The 19467-nt window shown below is 45.1% G+C and overlaps 1 protein-coding gene across 1 annotated transcript in view; it reads left to right on the forward strand.

The window, feature by feature from the left end:
- LOC308293496 (filamin-C-like) overlaps positions 1-19467 on the forward strand; it is a gene marked incomplete at both ends in the record, with an annotated part of 49446 nt that overhangs the window by 19746 nt on the left and 10233 nt on the right. The window contains 20 exons of the mRNA XM_080736056.1: positions 328-497; positions 1113-1230; positions 2356-2618; positions 3396-3993; positions 4447-4620; positions 7480-7642; positions 8363-8691; positions 9208-9331; positions 9890-10046; positions 10668-10857; positions 11545-11568; positions 12206-12447; positions 13025-13124; positions 13364-13504; positions 14071-14199; positions 14324-14497; positions 15724-15888; positions 16855-17058; positions 18226-18378; positions 18925-19047. Coding sequence (XP_080592182.1) covers positions 328-497; positions 1113-1230; positions 2356-2618; positions 3396-3993; positions 4447-4620; positions 7480-7642; positions 8363-8691; positions 9208-9331; positions 9890-10046; positions 10668-10857; positions 11545-11568; positions 12206-12447; positions 13025-13124; positions 13364-13504; positions 14071-14199; positions 14324-14497; positions 15724-15888; positions 16855-17058; positions 18226-18378; positions 18925-19047 — 3741 coding nt within the window. The remainder of the gene's footprint in view (positions 1-327; positions 498-1112; positions 1231-2355; positions 2619-3395; positions 3994-4446; positions 4621-7479; positions 7643-8362; positions 8692-9207; positions 9332-9889; positions 10047-10667; positions 10858-11544; positions 11569-12205; positions 12448-13024; positions 13125-13363; positions 13505-14070; positions 14200-14323; positions 14498-15723; positions 15889-16854; positions 17059-18225; positions 18379-18924; positions 19048-19467) is intronic.

Raw genomic sequence — 19467 nt, forward strand, 5'->3', positions numbered from 1 at the left:
AGCTCCAGTCAAGTGAAAAGGACCTTTTCTTTGACGATGGCTGGCCAGATTGCTAACATAGAAACAGGTTTTTCCAAAAAATCTTAGAATGATTCAAAAGACACTTAGAGAATCGGGTCAAAATTCTAATTTTCACGATTTTTCTAAAATAGCAGATCTACAAGCTTGCAGCGCGGCACTCGGTGCCGTGCTGTGAGCTTGTAGATCTGCTATTTTTCAATAGTTAAAGCATAAAATAATGATACACAAAATGTGAACCCGTTCTGAATGGGTTAAGTTGAGATGGGTAGCCCTGACAAGAAGCGTGTGTTGGTGTGTTTGTTCCAGGTGTGGAGGTGGGCACCCCAACACATTTCACCATCTTCACCAAGGGAGCCGGCAAGGCCAAGCCAGAAGTGCACTTCACAGCAGCCAGCGCAGGAGAGGCTGTGCGCGACTTTGAGATCATCGACAACCATGACTACTCCTACACAGTTAAATACACCGCCCTGCAACAGGTGGGTGAATCTCTCTCTCTCAATATGGAATCAAGTGTGATTGTACAACAAACATGTACCGTTTAAAGGTGATACACCATGAAATTTAACTTTTCCTATTTTAAAACCTTTTTTTGGGGTCCCACTAGCACCTTCTATCCTCACAAAGTCCCATTTCTGACCGTTGTGTCTTTCTCTGGTTTTGGGAAGGCGGAGGTTAAAAGCATCCCACAGGTTCTCAAAACAGGCTGTCCAGATTTGCTGCCGACGTCAGTGACGGCCGTTTTTGAAAAAATAAAAATAAAATGCTCTGAGAGCCATTCAAAAATGAGAGAGGCTCTCTATTCAGGAGTGGTAATTTAGCCTCAAACCTTTTGAAAAACGTTTTTGGGACATAAACAATATGACATAAATACTTTTTAAATGCATGGTGTATCACCTTTAATGTTTGTTTTAATGATAGTGATATAGTGATATAGTACTTTATTGTCAGTTCACACTGAAATTTGTCTTGCGACACAGCAGCCATGTATGCGACACATAACATATATACAAACATTTGACACAGGTAACAAAAACCTAATAACATTGCATTGTGTTTTTAATATACATATCCTTTCTTATCTTTTCTTACAGGGTAATATGACCATCTCAGTGACCCACGGAGGAGATCCAATCCCTAAGAGTCCCTTTCACATCACCGTGGCCCCTCCGCTGAACCTGGGCAAAGTTAAAGTGGATGGATTAGACACCAGTAAGTCACACACACACAGCACTCCACTCTTCATGAGATATGGCAGTGGTTCTCAACCTTTTCAGGCCGCGACCCCCAAAATAGTCATAGTCATATTTGAACTGGGACGAATAGCGAATTAGCGTATAATTCGCCTTTTGTTTAAAACCTTATAAAGTCAATGGAAGCATCCACACCAAACGCGAATTTAAAAAAAGCGAAAAGGCGTCTGTTTTTTATTCGCCCTTGTGTCGAATTTAGCGAACATTCGCTGGTGAACTCCTCTCTCTCTCTGTATTAAATCAAGCTCACTCTATCCTACTTAAAGAGAGAGAGAGAGCATGGTCGAGGGACCTTCCCTTTGCATTGCTTTTCCGTGTCTCTCGTCGGTGTGGCTGCTTGGAAAAGTACTTGAATTTCTACTGGTAAAACTGTAAAAGCATGGTTTATGTATGTTTTATTGTTAATTTAGCCTATATCTGCAAAAAGACTAATGTTTTAAAATAAATCGCTGGGTATTAAATACAATTGGATCCGAAATGTAGTGGAGTAGAAGGAAAGTACTGGGAATTGGACTCAAGTACAAATACCTACACAAGTACAGGCTACTCAAGTAAATGTACTTCTTGTTACTTTACACCACCGCTGCTGCGAGCTGCCTGTCTGAGGGGGAACGGAGCGGAGGGGGAAAGGTGAAAGTGTGTTGTCTCTTCTGTGATGTGATGGGTTGTGTGCGCCGGTGAAGACTTCTATTCTTCTTTTTCTTTTTATTATTTAATAGGCTAACAACCACGGCCAGGTCATCATCACTTGAGGATGTAGTTTCCATTGTTTTATTTGTTTCCCCGTCCATTCTCCTCTCTCCTCTCTCTCCTTTCTTCTCCTTTCTCCTCCTGTGGCTACAGGCAGATATCACCCCCTCGTATTTAGGCGAATTAAGTGAATATTAGACGCATATTTGCGTCGCTTTTTGGTGTGTATGGAAAAAGGCGAATCGCGAATTCTTCGCCCCCCCCCCCCCCCAAAATAATTTGACCCACAGGTTGAGAACCACTGAGATATGGAACCTTGCTGGGGGGGGGGGGGGGGGGGACACCATCATATACAGTATGTTTCTATAATATAACCTTTCCTTTTTCCCTGCAGAAGTGGAGGTTGGGAAAGATCAGGAGTTCACAGTCACCACCCTGGGTGCTGGTGGGCAGGGCAACGTAGGAGTGAAGATGACTTCGCCCTCTGGTCGTCCCATCCCGTGCAAGCTGGAATCAGACAAAGACAAATGTGTTCACTGTGTGAAGTACATCCCCCCTGAAGAGGGCCAATACAAGGTGGATGTCAGCTATGATGGAAACCCCGTGATGGGAAGCCCCTTCAGCGTGGAGGGAGTGATGCCTCCCGAGCCCTCGAAGGTAATCTCTCTTCAAGGTGGCTCACTGTATCATTAATGGATTGAATTATATTCAAATTTGGCTCTTGATGGCCTCTTCAATATCGTCACTGTCGGGCAGAAACCTCGTATCTTCAAGTTTCAAATTGGTATGTTTGTTCGTAAAGTAAAGCCCCTCTTCATCATACAAGGCCGTCGCACAAAAGTAGTGAAAACAGCAGATCTGCAAGCACACAACGCCTCGCGGTGCGAGGCGTTGTGTGCTTGTAGATCGGCTGTTTTCACTAGTTTAGTTAATTTTTAAAATGATAAATACAAAATGAACGGTCTTGGACATACAAGGTTTCCACCCGACAACGACGATATACTTGTGATGTAATACTAGTAAGACGCCTCGGGGCGAAATGCGACCTCGCCAATTCTTGGCCATCTGGCCAGTGATGTATATCAGTTGCACCAGACCCCTGCATGATAGGCAACAATGTGATGTCAGAACATGCCCATATATGGGCATTACCAAATATGGGCATTCCCAGATAGCACTTAATATTGATGACATCGGGACAGGGATTTTCATATATGGGTATAAAACAGGCAAGGGTGTAATTAATTTGCAAGTGTGACTCGTGATGACATCAGCGATCTTCATATATGGGCATAAAAGGGACATCAATAAATGTGATGATGATGATGATGATATATGATTATTTTATTTGTATTTTTTTTACCATCTGCAGACTTTGAGTACTTCTCAGACTTTTGAGATTTCCTGATGTATTGTCGTTATTGTTATTTACAGGTGCGAGCGTACGGCCCAGGCCTGAAGGGTGGCATTGTGGGTAAACCGGCTCCGTTCGCTATTGACACAAAGGGAGCAGGTGCGGGTGGTCTGGGCTTGACGGTGGAGGGGCCTTGTGAGGCCAAGATGGAGTGCCAGGACAACGGCGACGGCACGTGCGCCGTGGCGTATCTGCCCACGGAGCCTGGCGAGTACGCCATTAACATCCTGTTCGCCGAACAGCACATCCCCGGCTCTCCCTTCAAAGCGACGGTACGTCCAGCCCTCGACCCCAGCAAGGTGACGGCCAGCGGGCCCGGCCTGGAGAGAGCCAAGGCCGGCGAGCCGGCCACCTTCACCGTGGACTGCACCAGCGCCGGCGACGCGGAGCTCACCATCGAGATCGTGTCCGAGACCGGGGCCAAGGCGGAGGTGCACATCCAGAAGACGGCAGAGGGGACCTTCTCGGTCACCTACATCCCAGGGTTCCATGGAACGCACACCATCACCATCAAGTATGGAGGCCACGTCATCCCCCAGTGCCCCAAGGTCATCCAGGTGGAGCCAGCCGTGGACACCAGAGGTGTGCTGGTCTACGGCCCGGGAGTGGAAGCCAGAGGTAAGAGAGAGTGGCACAACCCATAACATAACCATGTATGTCCAAAACGTTCGTTTTGCATTTATCATTTCGCCGTTGTCGGGTGGAAAACGTATATGTCCAAAACCGTTTTGCATTTATCATTTAAAAAATGACTTAAACTGATCTACAAGCACACAACGCCTCGCGGTGCGAGGCGTTGTGTGCTGTTTTCACTACTTTTGTGCGACGGCCTTGTATTATGAAGCAGGGCTTTACTTTGCGAAAGAACATACAAATTTGAGAGATATGAGGTTTCCACCCGACGACGATAAATTACTGTGCTAAGACACAGAGGAATGGCCATGCCCATTTACATCGAGTACTACTTATAATGCAGTGTATTGTATTGTAATGTATTCTTCACAATCATCTCACAAATCAGTTATATATAACGCTTTCCAATAGTTTACTTGATGTTCATTTGATTTGCAGGGGTCCTCAGAGAGGTTACGACCCATTTCATCGTGGATGCCCGTGCTGTCAACAAGACTGGCGGCAATCACGTCAAGGTCCACATCATGAACCCCTCGGGTGCCAACACGGACACCTACGTCACCGACAAGGGAGATGGCACCTACAGAGTGGAGTACACTGCCTTCGAAGATGGTATGAACACTTGATTGAATTCCTTTAGTTTGTACAGCACTTTGACATGCTTTACATCAGTGGTTCTCAACCTGTGGGTCGGGATCCCCAGGGGGGTTCCCAAATTATTATTATTTTTTTTGGGGGGGGGGGGGGGGGTCCCCAGATGATTAACTTAATGTGCAACGTTGGTTTCTCACTCAACAGCAAACAAACCAACACAAAGTTTAAGTGTATAGACTGGGTATCTGCACATTTCTAGATTGACAATTTAAGGACTTTTAAGACCATTGATACCTGTAAAATGAAATACAATTTACACTGGCCATATTGTCAAATATTTGAGGTAGAAATCGTGAAAATAGCCGATCTACATGTAGATCTGCTATTTTCACAATAGAACCGTGTTATACAAAATGTAATGCCAACTCTTAGTGCTCGTCAGGATGGGGGGGTCCCCAGTTAAGTAAAATATGGTTATTTTGGGGGTCACGGCCTGAAAAGGTTGAGAACCACTGCTTTACATCACCATAACACATACACTGTACTGTATAGCACAACATGTCTGTGCTCAGTTGAGAGGCAAAAGGATGTGGGGTTAGGGCTGATATTAATGTAAAGTAAAACCTAGCTCAGGTAAGGGGCCGAGGCAGAGCCCATTCAGTGCCTATACATTTAAGGAATCTCTATGTGTATGTGTTTGTATGCATTTATTTATATTTGCATCTTGAGAAACGTTCATGTGATCAATTTCATACTCGGTGGGCGTATTGCTGAGGTCCCAAGAGAGAGGATTGTGGTGTGTGAAGTCGATTAGATTCCTCTGGAAAGCTGCGAACCACAAGCAACTGGCGTGGGCGCTGCAGCAGTGATCTTAATTCATAATCTTAAAAAAGAAAGGATTTGTGCATCAGAAATTGTAGCAGAATCCAGGGAGTCAGGCCTAGTATATTATTTTGTGATGTGATGGATCAATAAAGTAGGAGATCTGTCTAAAAAAATGATACATTCGTGAACCTTGCTAGACAAAGACAGGTTTTTAGATCGACTGACACATCACAGATGGACAAGTTTGTATCTGTTGTGTCAGGCGCTATTTGTGACTCAAGACAGAGATAGGAGGAAGGAGGGTATAAATACAGAATGATGCATTTGAACAATGATGTGAAGGGCAAAGAGCATGGAGAGAGAGAGAGAGAGAGAGAGAGAGAGAGAGAGAGAGAGAGAGAGAGAGAGAGAGAGAGAGAGAGCGAGAGAGAGAGAGAGAGAGAGGGAAACTCACAGAGGCTGTATTTTATAAATAGAATGTGTTCTGGAACAGAGGCTCTTAGCCAGGCAGGTATGCATGCTGCCAGTGGCGTCAGTTCAGAAAAAGCTAAGGTATGGCAACATGACTGGTGTCTGACACAGGCATGACTGTATCATGCCTGTTGCTAAGGTATGGCAACATGACTGGTGTCTGACACCAGTCATGTTGCCATACCTTAGCAACAGGCATGATACATTTATTTTAAGAAGTACATTTTATTTATTTTTTCCCCTAGTTTCTACGGTTTCTTGGGCTGTAATATGGCAGCCTGGAACGGTTGTTCAAGTGCAGCTAAACTTGGCATGTTAGTAAACGCGCCACAATTAACAATAATGCATTGCACCTGTGCAGCTGACCTGCGGAACCTTGGAATACACCATTTTGTCAAGATGGGGAGAATACAAGTGTGGAGAATATAATTGTAATACCTTGTTAAAGTGACCATATTGTAAAATGTAGCATTTGTAGTTATTTTACTGTAATTTAACAACATAATAACCAGCACAGATAGACAAGGAGACATTCGTGGATTTATATTTTAAAGTAACTTGTATTCTCCCCCCGGGACCCAGGGTATGGCAGCTGCATACCCCTGCCATACCCAATTGACGCCCCTGCATGGGGCTGCCAGCAAACAGCAATATGACGGGGAAGGGGGGGATAGTGGATGTCGGGGAGATGTGAACGTTTATTAATAGACACCTAAGTGAAAAGATCACAGGGCGCTGCTCTACTCTACCAGCCGACATGTTCTGATCTTAACGTCAGCGTGGCTGGGAATAAGCTGCCTGCCTGTCTTCCTAGTTAAGAACTGCTGTCAGAAAACCGTGCCAGAATGGGGTAATCACGTTGAAAAACATAATGTAGCATCTTGTACTCACACCATGCCTCAGAGCAGGAGTCTAGGAGACAGCATCTTTTATGAAGAAACAGATGTTCCTTCTTCCCCCAAAAGGGGAGTCATGGACATAATTGAAACCAAGCACAGATATAGTAAAAATGTGCTGGATTTTTGAGAGTGCACCAGCTAAGGCAGGGTTCCCCAATAGGCGGCCCACGGGCCATTTGCGGCCCGCGGGGGGCTACTGTCAGGCCCCCACCAACCCCAGTAATAATGGTGGTATAAGAGCAGCAACAACACTAGTATATCGTCGTTGTCGGGTGGAAACCTCGTATCTCCAAATTTGTATGTTCTTTCGCAAAGTAAAGCCCTGCTTCATCATACATGGCAGTCGCACAAAAGTAGTGAAAACAGCAGATCTACAAGCACACAACGCCTCGCACCGCGAGGCGTTGTGTGCTTGTAGATTGGCTGTTTTCACTAGTTTAAATCATTTTTAAAATGATAAATGCAAAACAAACGGTTTTGGACATAGAAGATTTTCACCCGACAACGACGATATCTGAACTGTTGCTGGAGTAGCGGGAACGCCACCGTCGCCCCCTGCAATGTTGTGGCCCTTGGCTTGGTACCCTAGAGTAATTTCGGCCCTTGGGGAAAACTAATTGGGGAACCCTGAGCTAAGGAGTACGACCATACGATCATTTTGTGTGTGGGTGTTTGTGTGCAGGTATGCATCTGATCGAGGTGCTCTTCGATGACGCGCCTGTGCCAAAGAGCCCCTTCAGGGTGTCAGTGGTGGAGGGCTGTGACCCCACGCGGGTGCGGGCCTATGGGCCGGGCCTGGAGGGAGGACTCACCAACCAGCCCAACTGCTTCACTGTGGAGACCAGGTAACAATGGATCACACTATATGAGGATTAGGGATGGGTATCGTTCACCTTTGAATCAATACGATACCTTTTTCGATACCTGGGAATCGATACGATACCCTTTTCGATACCATTTCGCTACTTTTTATTTAAGTTTAACTTCAACACGGAAAGAGTGGTGACTCGCTGGCTGCTGCGGTAGCGGAGAGTATAGACGTTGGATAATCATCATAATAATAAACATTATAGGCTATTGTCGGCTATTTTCCACAGTAACGAGTGTAGCCTACTAAAGCAGTCATTAAACTCTCAGTAGCCAAACTGTTACAGATGCGACCGGCCAGGGGTGCGTTCCAGAGTATCGAAACGAGATATCGTTCGTTTTTACGTGAACCGATACCTGATAGTATCGACGTCATGCGGTCGATACCATTAAAAGTATCGCAGACGATACCCATCCCTAATGAGGATGCTCATTAAAATAATATTCCCAGCAGTGTCTATTGAAAAAACACCTCTCAAAGACAGTGCTTTGCACATGAGTCTCATGTCTTATGAATGTACTAAGAATGATCATTTATTATGCCTGGCTAAGTGGAACCACAAATATTGTTGACCTAGAATTGCATCCCACCAGTTCCTTCCTCGTGTGCCACCTCACAGGAGGCAGTGGCACAGGTACAAAAAAATAGGAAATAGGAAAAGTACATATCAAAGCTAAACTGGGTTTTTCTCCTCTAGGGGTGCTGGTACAGGGGGGTTGGGTCTGACCATTGAGGGAGCCTCAGAGTCCAAGATGTCCTGCAAGGACAACATGGACGGAAGCTGCAGCGTGGAGTATGTTCCCTTCACTCCCGGACCCTACGACATCAACATCAACTACGGAGGTCACCCAATCCCTGGCAGCCCATTCCGCGTGCCAGTGAGGGACCCTGTGGACCCCAGCAAGGTGAAGTGCTCCGGCCCAGGCCTGGGTGCCGGAGTGAGGGCACACGTCCCCCAGACCTTTGCTGTGGACTGCAAACAGGCTGGACAAGCCCCTCTGGATGTCAAGCTCTATGGCCCCACAGGTAAGGAGATCAGTTTGAATGCACATCATCCTGTCTTCTCTGCTGTACATCCACCCTCCCAGATATCCCCCACCAACCCCAGTAATAATGGTGGTATAAGAGCAGCAACAACACTAGTATATCGTCATTGTTGGGTGGAAACCTCGTATCTCAAAATGTGTACGTTCTTTCACAAAGTAAAGCCCTGCTTCATCATACGAGGCCGTCGCACGAAAGTAGTGAAAACAGCAGATCTACAAGCACACAACGCCTCGCACCGCGAGGCGTTGTGTGCTTGTAGATCGGCTGTTTTCACTAGTTTAAATTGATTGTTTTTAAAATGATAAATGCAAAACGAACGGTTTTGGACATACAAGATTTTCACCCGACAACGACGATATCTGAACTGTCACTGGAGTAGCGGGAACACCACCGTCTCCCCCTGCAATGTTGTGGCCCTCGGCTTGGTACCCTAGACATGATTCGGCCCTTGGGGAAAACTAATCGGGGAACCCTGCCATACTGTATTATCTCCAGGAACTGTAGAGCCGATTGGTGTTAAGAACAACGGTGATGGGACCCACACGGTCCACTACACCCCTGCTCAGGATGGTCCGTACACTGTGGATGTCAAATACGCCGATCAGCAGGTCCCACACAGGTATGCATCCCACAAATACAGTCAATAACTAAATAATTTATTTTTAAAACCACTTGTCAGTTTTCTGTTCTGTTTCTTTTTTTTTATCATTACATTTTTTATTGTTTTCCACACTATACAAAAAACAACAACAACACAAACTACAAAATGGAACTTCAATCCCCCTCCCAACCCACCCCTCCATTGTCCACACACAATCCACACATTCGATCCATAGAATCATCTACTCGGCAGGTTTTTCAGTTCAGATATTAGGTCCGTCCACAATGTCAGTGTTCCTTGTTGTGCTTGATTAATCCTTGCCGAAGAAAGCTCCAGATATGAAATATCCAGAAAGCTCCTCAGCCAATGCGTCTCTGAAATGTCATGAGGAGGATTCCATCTCTGAACGATAATCTTTTTGGCTGCTGTCAGACCCGCAAGCCAGACTTTCCGGGTCTTTTCCCTAAGATGTAGTTTAGAGTCATCGTTCTGTTCTGTTTCTGATCCCGGTGGGACTTGTGGTTCAGTGCTGTTGCGTTGTTTTGATTCATTTCCCTTTGCCCTCTGCGTTCACAGTCCATTCAAGGTTATGTCCCAGCCGGGGCACGACGCCAGCAAGGTGCGCGCCAGCGGCCCTGGCCTGGACACCAAAGGCGTGTCCGCCAGCCTGCCCGTTGAGTTCACCATCGACGCCCGTGACGCCGGCGAGGGCCTGCTCACTGTGCAGATTCTGGTCGGTTCAACCTCTTTTTCGAACCTATAGCTCACAGGGTTCCCCAATTAGTTTTCCCCAAGGGCTGAATTATTTCTGGGGTACCAAGCCGAGGGCCACAACATTGCCAGGGGGCGACGGCGGCGCTCCCTCTACTTCAGCGACAGTTCAGATATCGTCACTGTCGGGCAGAAACCTTGTATCTCCCAAGTTTCAAATGTGTACGTTTTTTGGTAAAGCAAAGCCCTGCTTCATCACACAAGACCATCGCACACAAGTGACAAAACTAGTGAAAACAGCAGATCTACAAGAACACAACGCCTCGCGATGCGAGGCGTTGTGTGCTTGTAGATCGGCTGTTTTCACTAGTTTAGTACATTTTTTAGACGATAGATACAGAACAAACGGTTTTGGACATACAAGGTGTCCACCCGACAACGACGATATACCAGTGTTGTTGCTGCTCCTATACCACCATTATTACTGTGGTTGGTGGGGGCCAGAATGAAGCCTCCCGCGGGCCGCAAATGCCCCGCGGGCCGCCTATTGGGGAACCCTGCTATAGCTTTTGGGCATTTTTTCAGTTGTGCTACTGTATTTTGTCGTTCTGTCCGTCACACGATATTCTCCTCTCTCACACAGGACCCAGAGGGCAAGCCCAAGAAGGCCACCATCCAGGACAACAGGGACGGGACGTACACAGTGTCCTATGTGCCAGACTCCACGGGTCCCTACACCATCACCATCAAGTACGGAGGAGACGAGATCCCTTATTCCCCGTATCGCATCCAGTCCTTGCCCACTGGAGATGCCAGCAAGTGCCTTCTTACAGGTAAGGAGGACATTTATGGATGGTGGTGAATGCAGCATATAAAAATGGATGTCTAGTATCTAGTTTTATCTGAAGAATAGTCTACAGCAGGGGCCTTCAACGTTTTCAGGCCAAGGACCCCTTAGTTGAGAGAGAGATGAAGCAGGGACCACCACAACCTTTTCATAGATTCCATATAGTTTCATTGTTTGACAGCACGATCGATCATCAGTGTACTTTGCATTCATGTAAATTTGTGTTTTCAGATATTTAACCACTTGAACCGTCAATACTTAATAAACTTGACCTTTCTTTCTGTACTTAGTCTGCTCTTTTCCCCTTCTACACCAAAGCTCTTTGCTAAAAATAGCCGATCTACAAGTTTGTAGATCTGCTATTTTTTGGCTAAAGTTCGCAGAATAAGGACACTAGGGTTCGAGTGGTTAATATAAAAAAGACGAAAAAAAGTTTCTATCACACAAAGATTTGGCGCCCCCCCCCCCCCCCCCCCCTGTAGTAACTCTGAGGACCCACTAGGGGTCCCAGACCCCCTGTTGAAGACCCCTGTCTGCTTCATATACAGTGTAAATAATCCGAGTAATGACAACGACTATGTTATATAATTATGCATACTTTAAGTAGTACGGCTTGTAAATCTATAATCTATAATTATATAATCTCTAATCTCCACGCTGTCTTTCTTTCCAGTGTCTATCGGAGGACACGCAGTGTGTGAGTACTCCATGCTTTATTCCTTTTCTCCACCCTCACCCATTTCTCAAACTCCCATCCAGAGGCATAGTTCCGCCGATTTAAAATGACTCCAATACGGAACTAAAACTTCCTATGATTGGCCGCTAGTTGCGCTGTTTCCCCCCCCCCCCGGCCGATCGCAAAAAGAATTGTTCTCCATTGGACCCCATTAATTTTCCCCTTTCGTTTTCTAACCTTAATTAACATTTTCATAAATACTTAATGGTTCCTATCGCTAGTTAAAAATTGCCTTTCAATCACGATTATATGTGTTTTGTGAAAATAAGGTCCCATTTATGTTAAAATTGATGATAAAGTTGCGGGGGGCGTGGCCAACTAAATTAATACCAGCCGGCTGTGTTCTTCTTTGTGTGCTGTATTTCGGGAGGTTCCGACCACATTCTCCCATGTATCTCTGCGGTTGCAGGTGACCGTTGGCAGCCAATAGCATCCTCTGGTGCCTTTACAATCTATGATGGCAACACCCATGCCAAGGACCCATATTGTGTCATTTGCGCTGCATAGAAACCAATGGCTTCGCTTTGTCCATATCTTTTATACAGTCTATGCTCCCATCTCACCAGTTCTCTTCCCCCTCCCCCTCTCCCCTCAACAGCGAGCCTCCAGAAGCTCCAGACGTCCGAGGACACGGTCATCACGGTGGACGCCAAGGCCGCCGGAAAGGGCAAGGTGACCTGCAAGGTGCAGACCCCCGAGGGGATGGAGATGGACATGGACGTGGTGGAGAACCACGACGGGACCTATGACATCTACTACACAGCGCCCGAGCCCGGCAAGTACGTCATCACCATACGCTTCGGAGGCCAGAACATCCCCAAGAGTCCCTTCCACGTGGTGGTAAGTCAGAGAGGAGAGGAGACGGCCTCAGTTCTTTCTGGTAGAGAGTTGTGATGTGGCGAGGATTAGGGCATTCACCAAATATGTTCGAATATTCGAATACCAAAGTCACTATTCGACGTTGTTCACCGAAGTCGAATATTCGCTTATTTTTTTTTATTTTTTTTCTCTTTAAAAATATATATAGTTTATCAAGCTTGGCTAGATAGGAAGTCATAAGAATGAGTTGTCAATGGCCCTGGTGGATGAATGTGTTAATGCTCTATACCAGGGGTTCTCAAACCTTTTTTAGGCTATGACCCCCAAAATAAACATATTTGAACTGGGGACCCCCACCTTGACAAGCACTTGGAATTGTAGGTATTACATTTAATGTGACTCGGTTCCGCAGATAAATTGCGAGGCGTTGTGAGCATGTAGATCGGCCATTTTCGCCTCTTGCTTAATTAATATTTGACAGTTTGGCCAGTCCTGTCGAATATTCGACTATTCAAATACTTTGAGGATAGCGAGGATATGTGTTGTGTGGTTTAATTGTTTTAGTTGTGAGTGATACGATTGGCTGTTGGTTCCACAGGCGTCCAATGAGCCGGTTGTTCCTCGCGACAGCGTTGACCCTCAGTTCCGTCCTCTGAGCCTGGTGGTTCCATTCACTCCACAGCAGGGAGAGATCACAGGTGTGCTGCACACACACACACACACACACACACACACACACACACACACACACACACACACACACACACACACACACACACACACACACACACACACACACACACACACACACACACACAAGCACACACCAACACACTCACCAACACACTCACCCGCTCACATAACAGTATGACACCCACACATGCACGTGTATGCACACATACGTGACCTTTTGGTTGTGCTGTTGTAACGTGTGCAGGTGAGGTGCGTATGCCTTCAGGAAAGACGATGCGTCCCCACATCACTGACAACAAGGACGGGACCATCACAGTCAAGTTCCAGCCCACCGAGAGAGGCCTGCACGAGATGGACATCAAGTACGAAGGCAACCACATTCCAGGTCAGGCCACACACCAAACCAAACCAAATCCACATGATCTGAAAAAAAAGAAACGGATATACACGCTGCTAATCTAAGCTTTGATAATCAAAACATCACACCCAATGTGAAGTGAGCGGTGGTCGTGCTTGCATAACATCTTCAGACTAGGATTTAAGTCTAGGATGTACAGGCACACATACGTTTTGCTATGGCAAAACGCTGAGGAAAAAGGCTACAGACATACGACATATGACATCACTAGACAAACATGATGCTACGCACACACATTTTACTATGACAAAACGCAGAGGAAAAAGGCTACGGACACACGCACATCTCACGGACACACACACATTTTGCTATGGCAAAACGCTGAGGAAAAAGGCTACAGACATACGACATCACTAGACAAACATGATGCTACTGTACGCACACACATTTTACTATGGCAAAACGCTGAGGAAAAAGGCTACTGACACACGCACAGCCACTTATAGGAGCGATTTGCACCGCTCAAAAATGCAGAGAAGCTTTAAAAAACATGTTTTAAAAAAATATCCATGTCACTCCAATTTTGGTTACAGGAAGTCCCCTCCAGTTCTACGTCGATGCCATGAACAGTGGCGTAGTGACAGCTTATGGTTCAGGTCTGAGCTACGGCATGGTCAACAGGGCTGCTTCCTTCACTGTCGTTACCAAGAACGCTGGCGAAGGTACAGTGTCTTCATTTACATACATATTACATTTGAACACACAATGCATTCATAATCGGTATTCATATTGCTGTGAACATGTTGTTTACATAGGATGTGTTCATTAAACTGTGGTCCCTTCCAGGCGGTTTGTCCCTAGCGGTGGAGGGTCCCTCCAAGGCAGAGATCACATGTAAGGACAATAAAGATGGAACGTGCACCGTGTCCTACCTGCCCACGGCCCCCGGAGACTACAGCATTATTGTCAAGTTTGACAACAAGCACATTCCTGGCAGCCCTTTCACTGCCAAAATCACTGGTAAGGAAACTCCACCAGACATTCTCCCTATGCTACACTACACTATGCTCTACACCAGGGTTCCCCAATTAGTTTTCCCCAAGGGCCGAATTATGTCTATAGGGTCGAAACCAAGCCAAAACCAAGGGTCGAAACCAAGCCGAAACCGTTCGTTTTGAATTTATCATTTTAAAAATGATTTAAACTAGTGAAAACAGCCGATCTACAAGCACACAACGCCTCGCGGTGCGAGGCGTTGTGTGCTTGTAGATCGGCTGTTTTCACTACTTTTGTGCGACAGCCTTGTATGATTTGCAAAAGAACGTAAAATTTGGAGATACGAGATTCCCACCCGACAACGACGATATACGAGTGTTGTTGCTGTGCTGCTCTTATACCACCATTATTACTGGGGTTGGTGGGAGCCAGACAATATTGGGGAACCCTGCTCTACACTTTATATGCTGTAGTTAGGGTTATGAATAGTGATGTAAATATATGTAAATATGTCATATACTGTAATGGCTGATAATCAAATCCTCATAAATACACAATTCATATGACATTTGTGAAATCTGTACAAGGGGCCAAAATGTCATGCAAACTAAAGAGCGAACAACAGAAATAAGGGTTAGGGGCTCAATTTCACCACACAGCAAAATATATCCTCAATGTCTTAAATGACAATGAAATGCTTACATTAGAAAGGGATACAAGGCACTTGCATGGATACTAGCCTGGGGTATAATAAAGCCCCTTTTCAACTGCAGCTTTAGCAACATACCACACCACACTACACCACACCACACCGCACCACATAAAAATATCTACATTTTCCATTATACAAAAGTACCCCTATCGGTAAGAAACAAATTGACCCTTTTAACTGTGATTATAATACAATATAAATTTGTATTACAACTATCCTGAACTATGATACACTATAATGGATTATAATAGTGGTTATAAGACAATAGAATCTATTATCATGTATTACAACTATATCCTGCTGGTCTAAATGAAAAGTCAGTGAGTGATCAGTCATTATAAGTGTTTGGGCCTGTTTGGCCTATTTCAGACCTACTCTAGATTGGATACTTTTTAGTACCACGTTTAGTACCACTTTCACACCACTCTACCCAGGTCCTTGTAGTGGAAAACCTGGCACAAGTGGGCAGTGTGGTGTGGAGTGGTGTGGTGTTGGGCAAGTGGAAAAGGGGCTTAAGTGTCACTCTTTGTGTGGTCAGGCGATGACTCCATCACCAGGACATCGCAGCTGAACGTGGGCACGTCGGCTGACGTCTCCTTGAAGATTGCGGAGACCGACCTGAGCTCTCTGACGGCCAGCATCAGAGCCCCGTCAGGCAACGAAGAGCCCTGCCTTCTCAAGAGGCTTCCCAACAGACACATCGGTGAGCATGTCGTACACTGGTCTGGCCCTATAGCCCAGCACAGTAAAATGATTATCAGGTATTATGATTATACTAGGAGGTGGATTTTTCTTCCAAAAGAGTGTACAGAAAGAGTTCAAATTAGGTTTTTATGTGGCCACACCCACCAGTGTGCCACATTGTCACAGCTTGTGGGAAGAAAACACGGTTGACTGAACTGTAAAGCTTTTTCTACCACTTTTTGCGACGTTGGTGTTGTGGTTAGTGCATATGCCCTTCATGCGGAAGGTTGAGTGGTTCAAACCCTGCCTATAGGCCGACGTCAGCAAGGGGAGAAGACGACAACCACCTCATGGCCTCCCCTAAGTATCAAGAAATCTTGTGAAATAAAATGTCGCCAACCAATCATCAAGAGCGATGATAAACGAAAGAAGTACAGATTTCTGTGCAAAGGAAAGCGTGCATAATAGGCTACATCAGTGGTTCTCAAGCTCTTCAGGCCGCGACCCCCAAAAGAGTCCTATTTTAACTGGGGACCCCTCCCACCAACTAAGAGTTGAAGCATTACATTTTGTATATCACAGTTCTATTGTGAAAATAGCAGATCTACATGCTCACAACGCCTCGCAACGCGAGGCGTTGTGAGCATGTAGATCTGCTATTTTCACAATTTCTGCTTCTAAATATTTGAAAATTTGTCCCATGTTTAATTTGTCTTTTTAGACTAGAGAGAAGTCCTTACATTTTCACTTTAGAGATGTGCTATACACAACTTTATGATAGTTTGTTTACTGTTGAGTGAGAAAACAATGTTGCACATTAACTTAATCATCTGGGGACCCCCCAAAATTATTTGGGGACCCCCCCTTTGGGTCCCGACCCACAGGTTGAGAACTACTGGGCTACATAACCAATAGTGCAGATCCTTAGCAAATACTCAAAATAGTGCAACGGGTCTAAAGTCATTGTGCCGATCCTTCCCTACAGGTATCTCCTTTACTCCCAAGGAAGTGGGCGAGCACGAGGTGAGCGTGAGGAAGAGCGGCGTGCACGTGGCCAACAGCCCCTTCAAGATCATGGTGGGCCAGTCGGAGATCGGAGAAGCCAGCAGGGTCAAGGCCTTCGGGAAGGGCCTGGTGGAGGCACACACCTTTGAGATGGCCGAGTTCTTTGTGGACACAAGGAACGCAGGTATGCAGCTTTATTTGTTTTAACTAGTTTGGTCATATCTTTGTGTCTGGCAAGCATCTCTGTACAGGGGCCTTTTCCACCGGCAAAGAACCGGTTCTGGTTCTTTCTCCCGCCTATGGGATGAACCAGAGGTGTGCTTTTCCACCGAGAACCGGAGTTGGTTTCCGAACCGAAATAGTTGGTTCCGAGCGGGAACCACAAAGTCCTTGGTTCCTCTGGTTCAGTCATGGTTCAATCTGGTGGAAACGCAAGCTGGTTCGCAAGAACGAACCAAGGTTCCAAGAAAGTTGAACCGGCACTGGTTCTGGAACCAAGGTTCTTTTGGTGGAAAAGGCCCCTCTGTGTTCTTTAACAATGCTCTTCACATTGCACTTTTCATTGCATTCACTATTTTTCTTGAGTTTTAGAACATTTTGAAGGCAGTGCTGTGTTTTTTTTTAGGGGTGTAACAATATAGTAACTGTATCGAAATATCGTTTTTAACTTAAAAAATCGAAGTATATCGAAATGAAAGCAGCAAAAATCGAATCGTATCGTTTTATTTTGTATTGGATCGAATCGGCAGTGCAAAGAATCGACTGTATCGATACTACCTACTTGTGCATTGTATTTAGTATTTTTAAGAAGAAACAATTAAAAGGAGGGGTTTAATTACTTTTCCTTTCCATATAGCTACACTGGTCTATCGATAAACGTGTGTAATCTCTGGGTTCATGTCAAGGTACAAGTTTGTCAATATACAATGTCCATGTATTTTGCAGATAATCACTGTGTTTACTTATTTATATCCATAATAATACATGTTTCCCTTAAAAACCTGCACTATCCACACCTTTCACACAGATTTAATTTCTTTGCTAAATAGTTACTATATCGATTTTAAATCATTAAATCGTATCGTATCGCCATGAATGAACCAATATCGTCCATGTATCGTATCGTCAGCCATGTATCGTGATATGTATCGAATCGCTATTAAAATGTATCGTTACACCCCTAGTTGTTTTTACCCTGCTACAGTAAATCCTCTTGCTTCAGCTCTGTCTATATCATCTTTACCAGCTGCTGTGATAACACAGTGGGGTCAAGGGAGGTTCCTTCTTGTCTTAATGCAGAGCTAGCAATTCACTTCTCACAGTCTCTCAATTATCCCTCTCACTCCTGAAGGCTACGGAGGCTTAGCGCTGTCAGTCGAGGGCCCGAGCAAAGTGGATATCAACTGTGAAGATATGGAGGATGGTACGTGTAGGGTCACCTACTGCCCTACAGAGCCTGGCAACTACACTGTCAACATCAAGTTTGCTGAAAAGCACATCCCAGGTAAGACTTCAAATGAACAGTTTAGATAATTGAAATAAACGCTATAGCATCATTGGTCAAATGAATCATATGTATTTGCTTATAAGAACAGCTGTGTGGAATGTAGGGCTGTCACAATTATTACATAATCGTCTAATCGTGATTTTTGGACATAATCGTGATTATTTTTCATAATCGTCAGAATTGTTTCCATGTTGAGAAATGTTCATATATTTAAATAAAAGGTCAAAAATAGTGGAAATAGCAGATCTACAAGCTCACAACGCGTCGCATCGCGACGCGTTGTGAGCTTGTAGATCGGCTATTTCCACTATCGATGTTCTTTTTTAAGTATAAAGTTGTCAAATATGTCAGTAATTATGTGTCATATCTACCATTTGTAACTTAAAAGCAGAAATGTAATTGTCAATGACAAAAACACAATTAAATCGTTAATCGCAATTATTTGAGTGACAAATAATCGTCATGTAAAATGTCATAATCGTGACAGCCCTAGTGGAATGCGACTGAGCCGTTCTGATTGGTTGATACGGTTTCCGCTCACAGGAAGTCCTTTCGCGGTGAAGGTGACAGGAGAAGGAAGAATGAAAGAGAGCATCACCAGGAAGAGACAGGCGGCTTCCATTGCCTCTGTAGGAAGTGCCTGTGGCCTAAACCTCAAGATCCCAGGTCAGTAGCATTGACCATATTCACACACAGGTTATTTTGCTCTCACGACCAAGGGGTCGATTAGTTTGGCAGCGTTCAGAGTACTGCATTCACTCATCCAGTTTAAGTAGCACGAGTATCAATACACTTATTCTTGCAAAATAGTGTTTTTACTGAGAAAATAAAGGTTTATGTTCTTTACTTTATACTGTATACCAGGGTTCCCCAACTGGTATCTCCAAATGTGTACGTTCTTTCGCAAATCATACAAGGCCGTCGCACAAAAGTAGTGAAAACAGCCTATCTACAAGCACACAACGCCTCGCACCGCGAGGCGTTGTGTGCTTGTAGATCGGCTGTTTTCACTAGTTAGAATATTTTAAAAAATGATAAATGCAAAACGAACTGTTTTGGACATATCTGAACTGTCGCTGGAGTAGC

The sequence above is a fragment of the Nannobrachium achirus genome (genome assembly GCF_963921795.1).
Source record: "Nannobrachium achirus genome assembly, chromosome: 11".
Classification (NCBI taxonomy): domain Eukaryota; kingdom Metazoa; phylum Chordata; class Actinopteri; order Myctophiformes; family Myctophidae; genus Nannobrachium; species Nannobrachium achirus.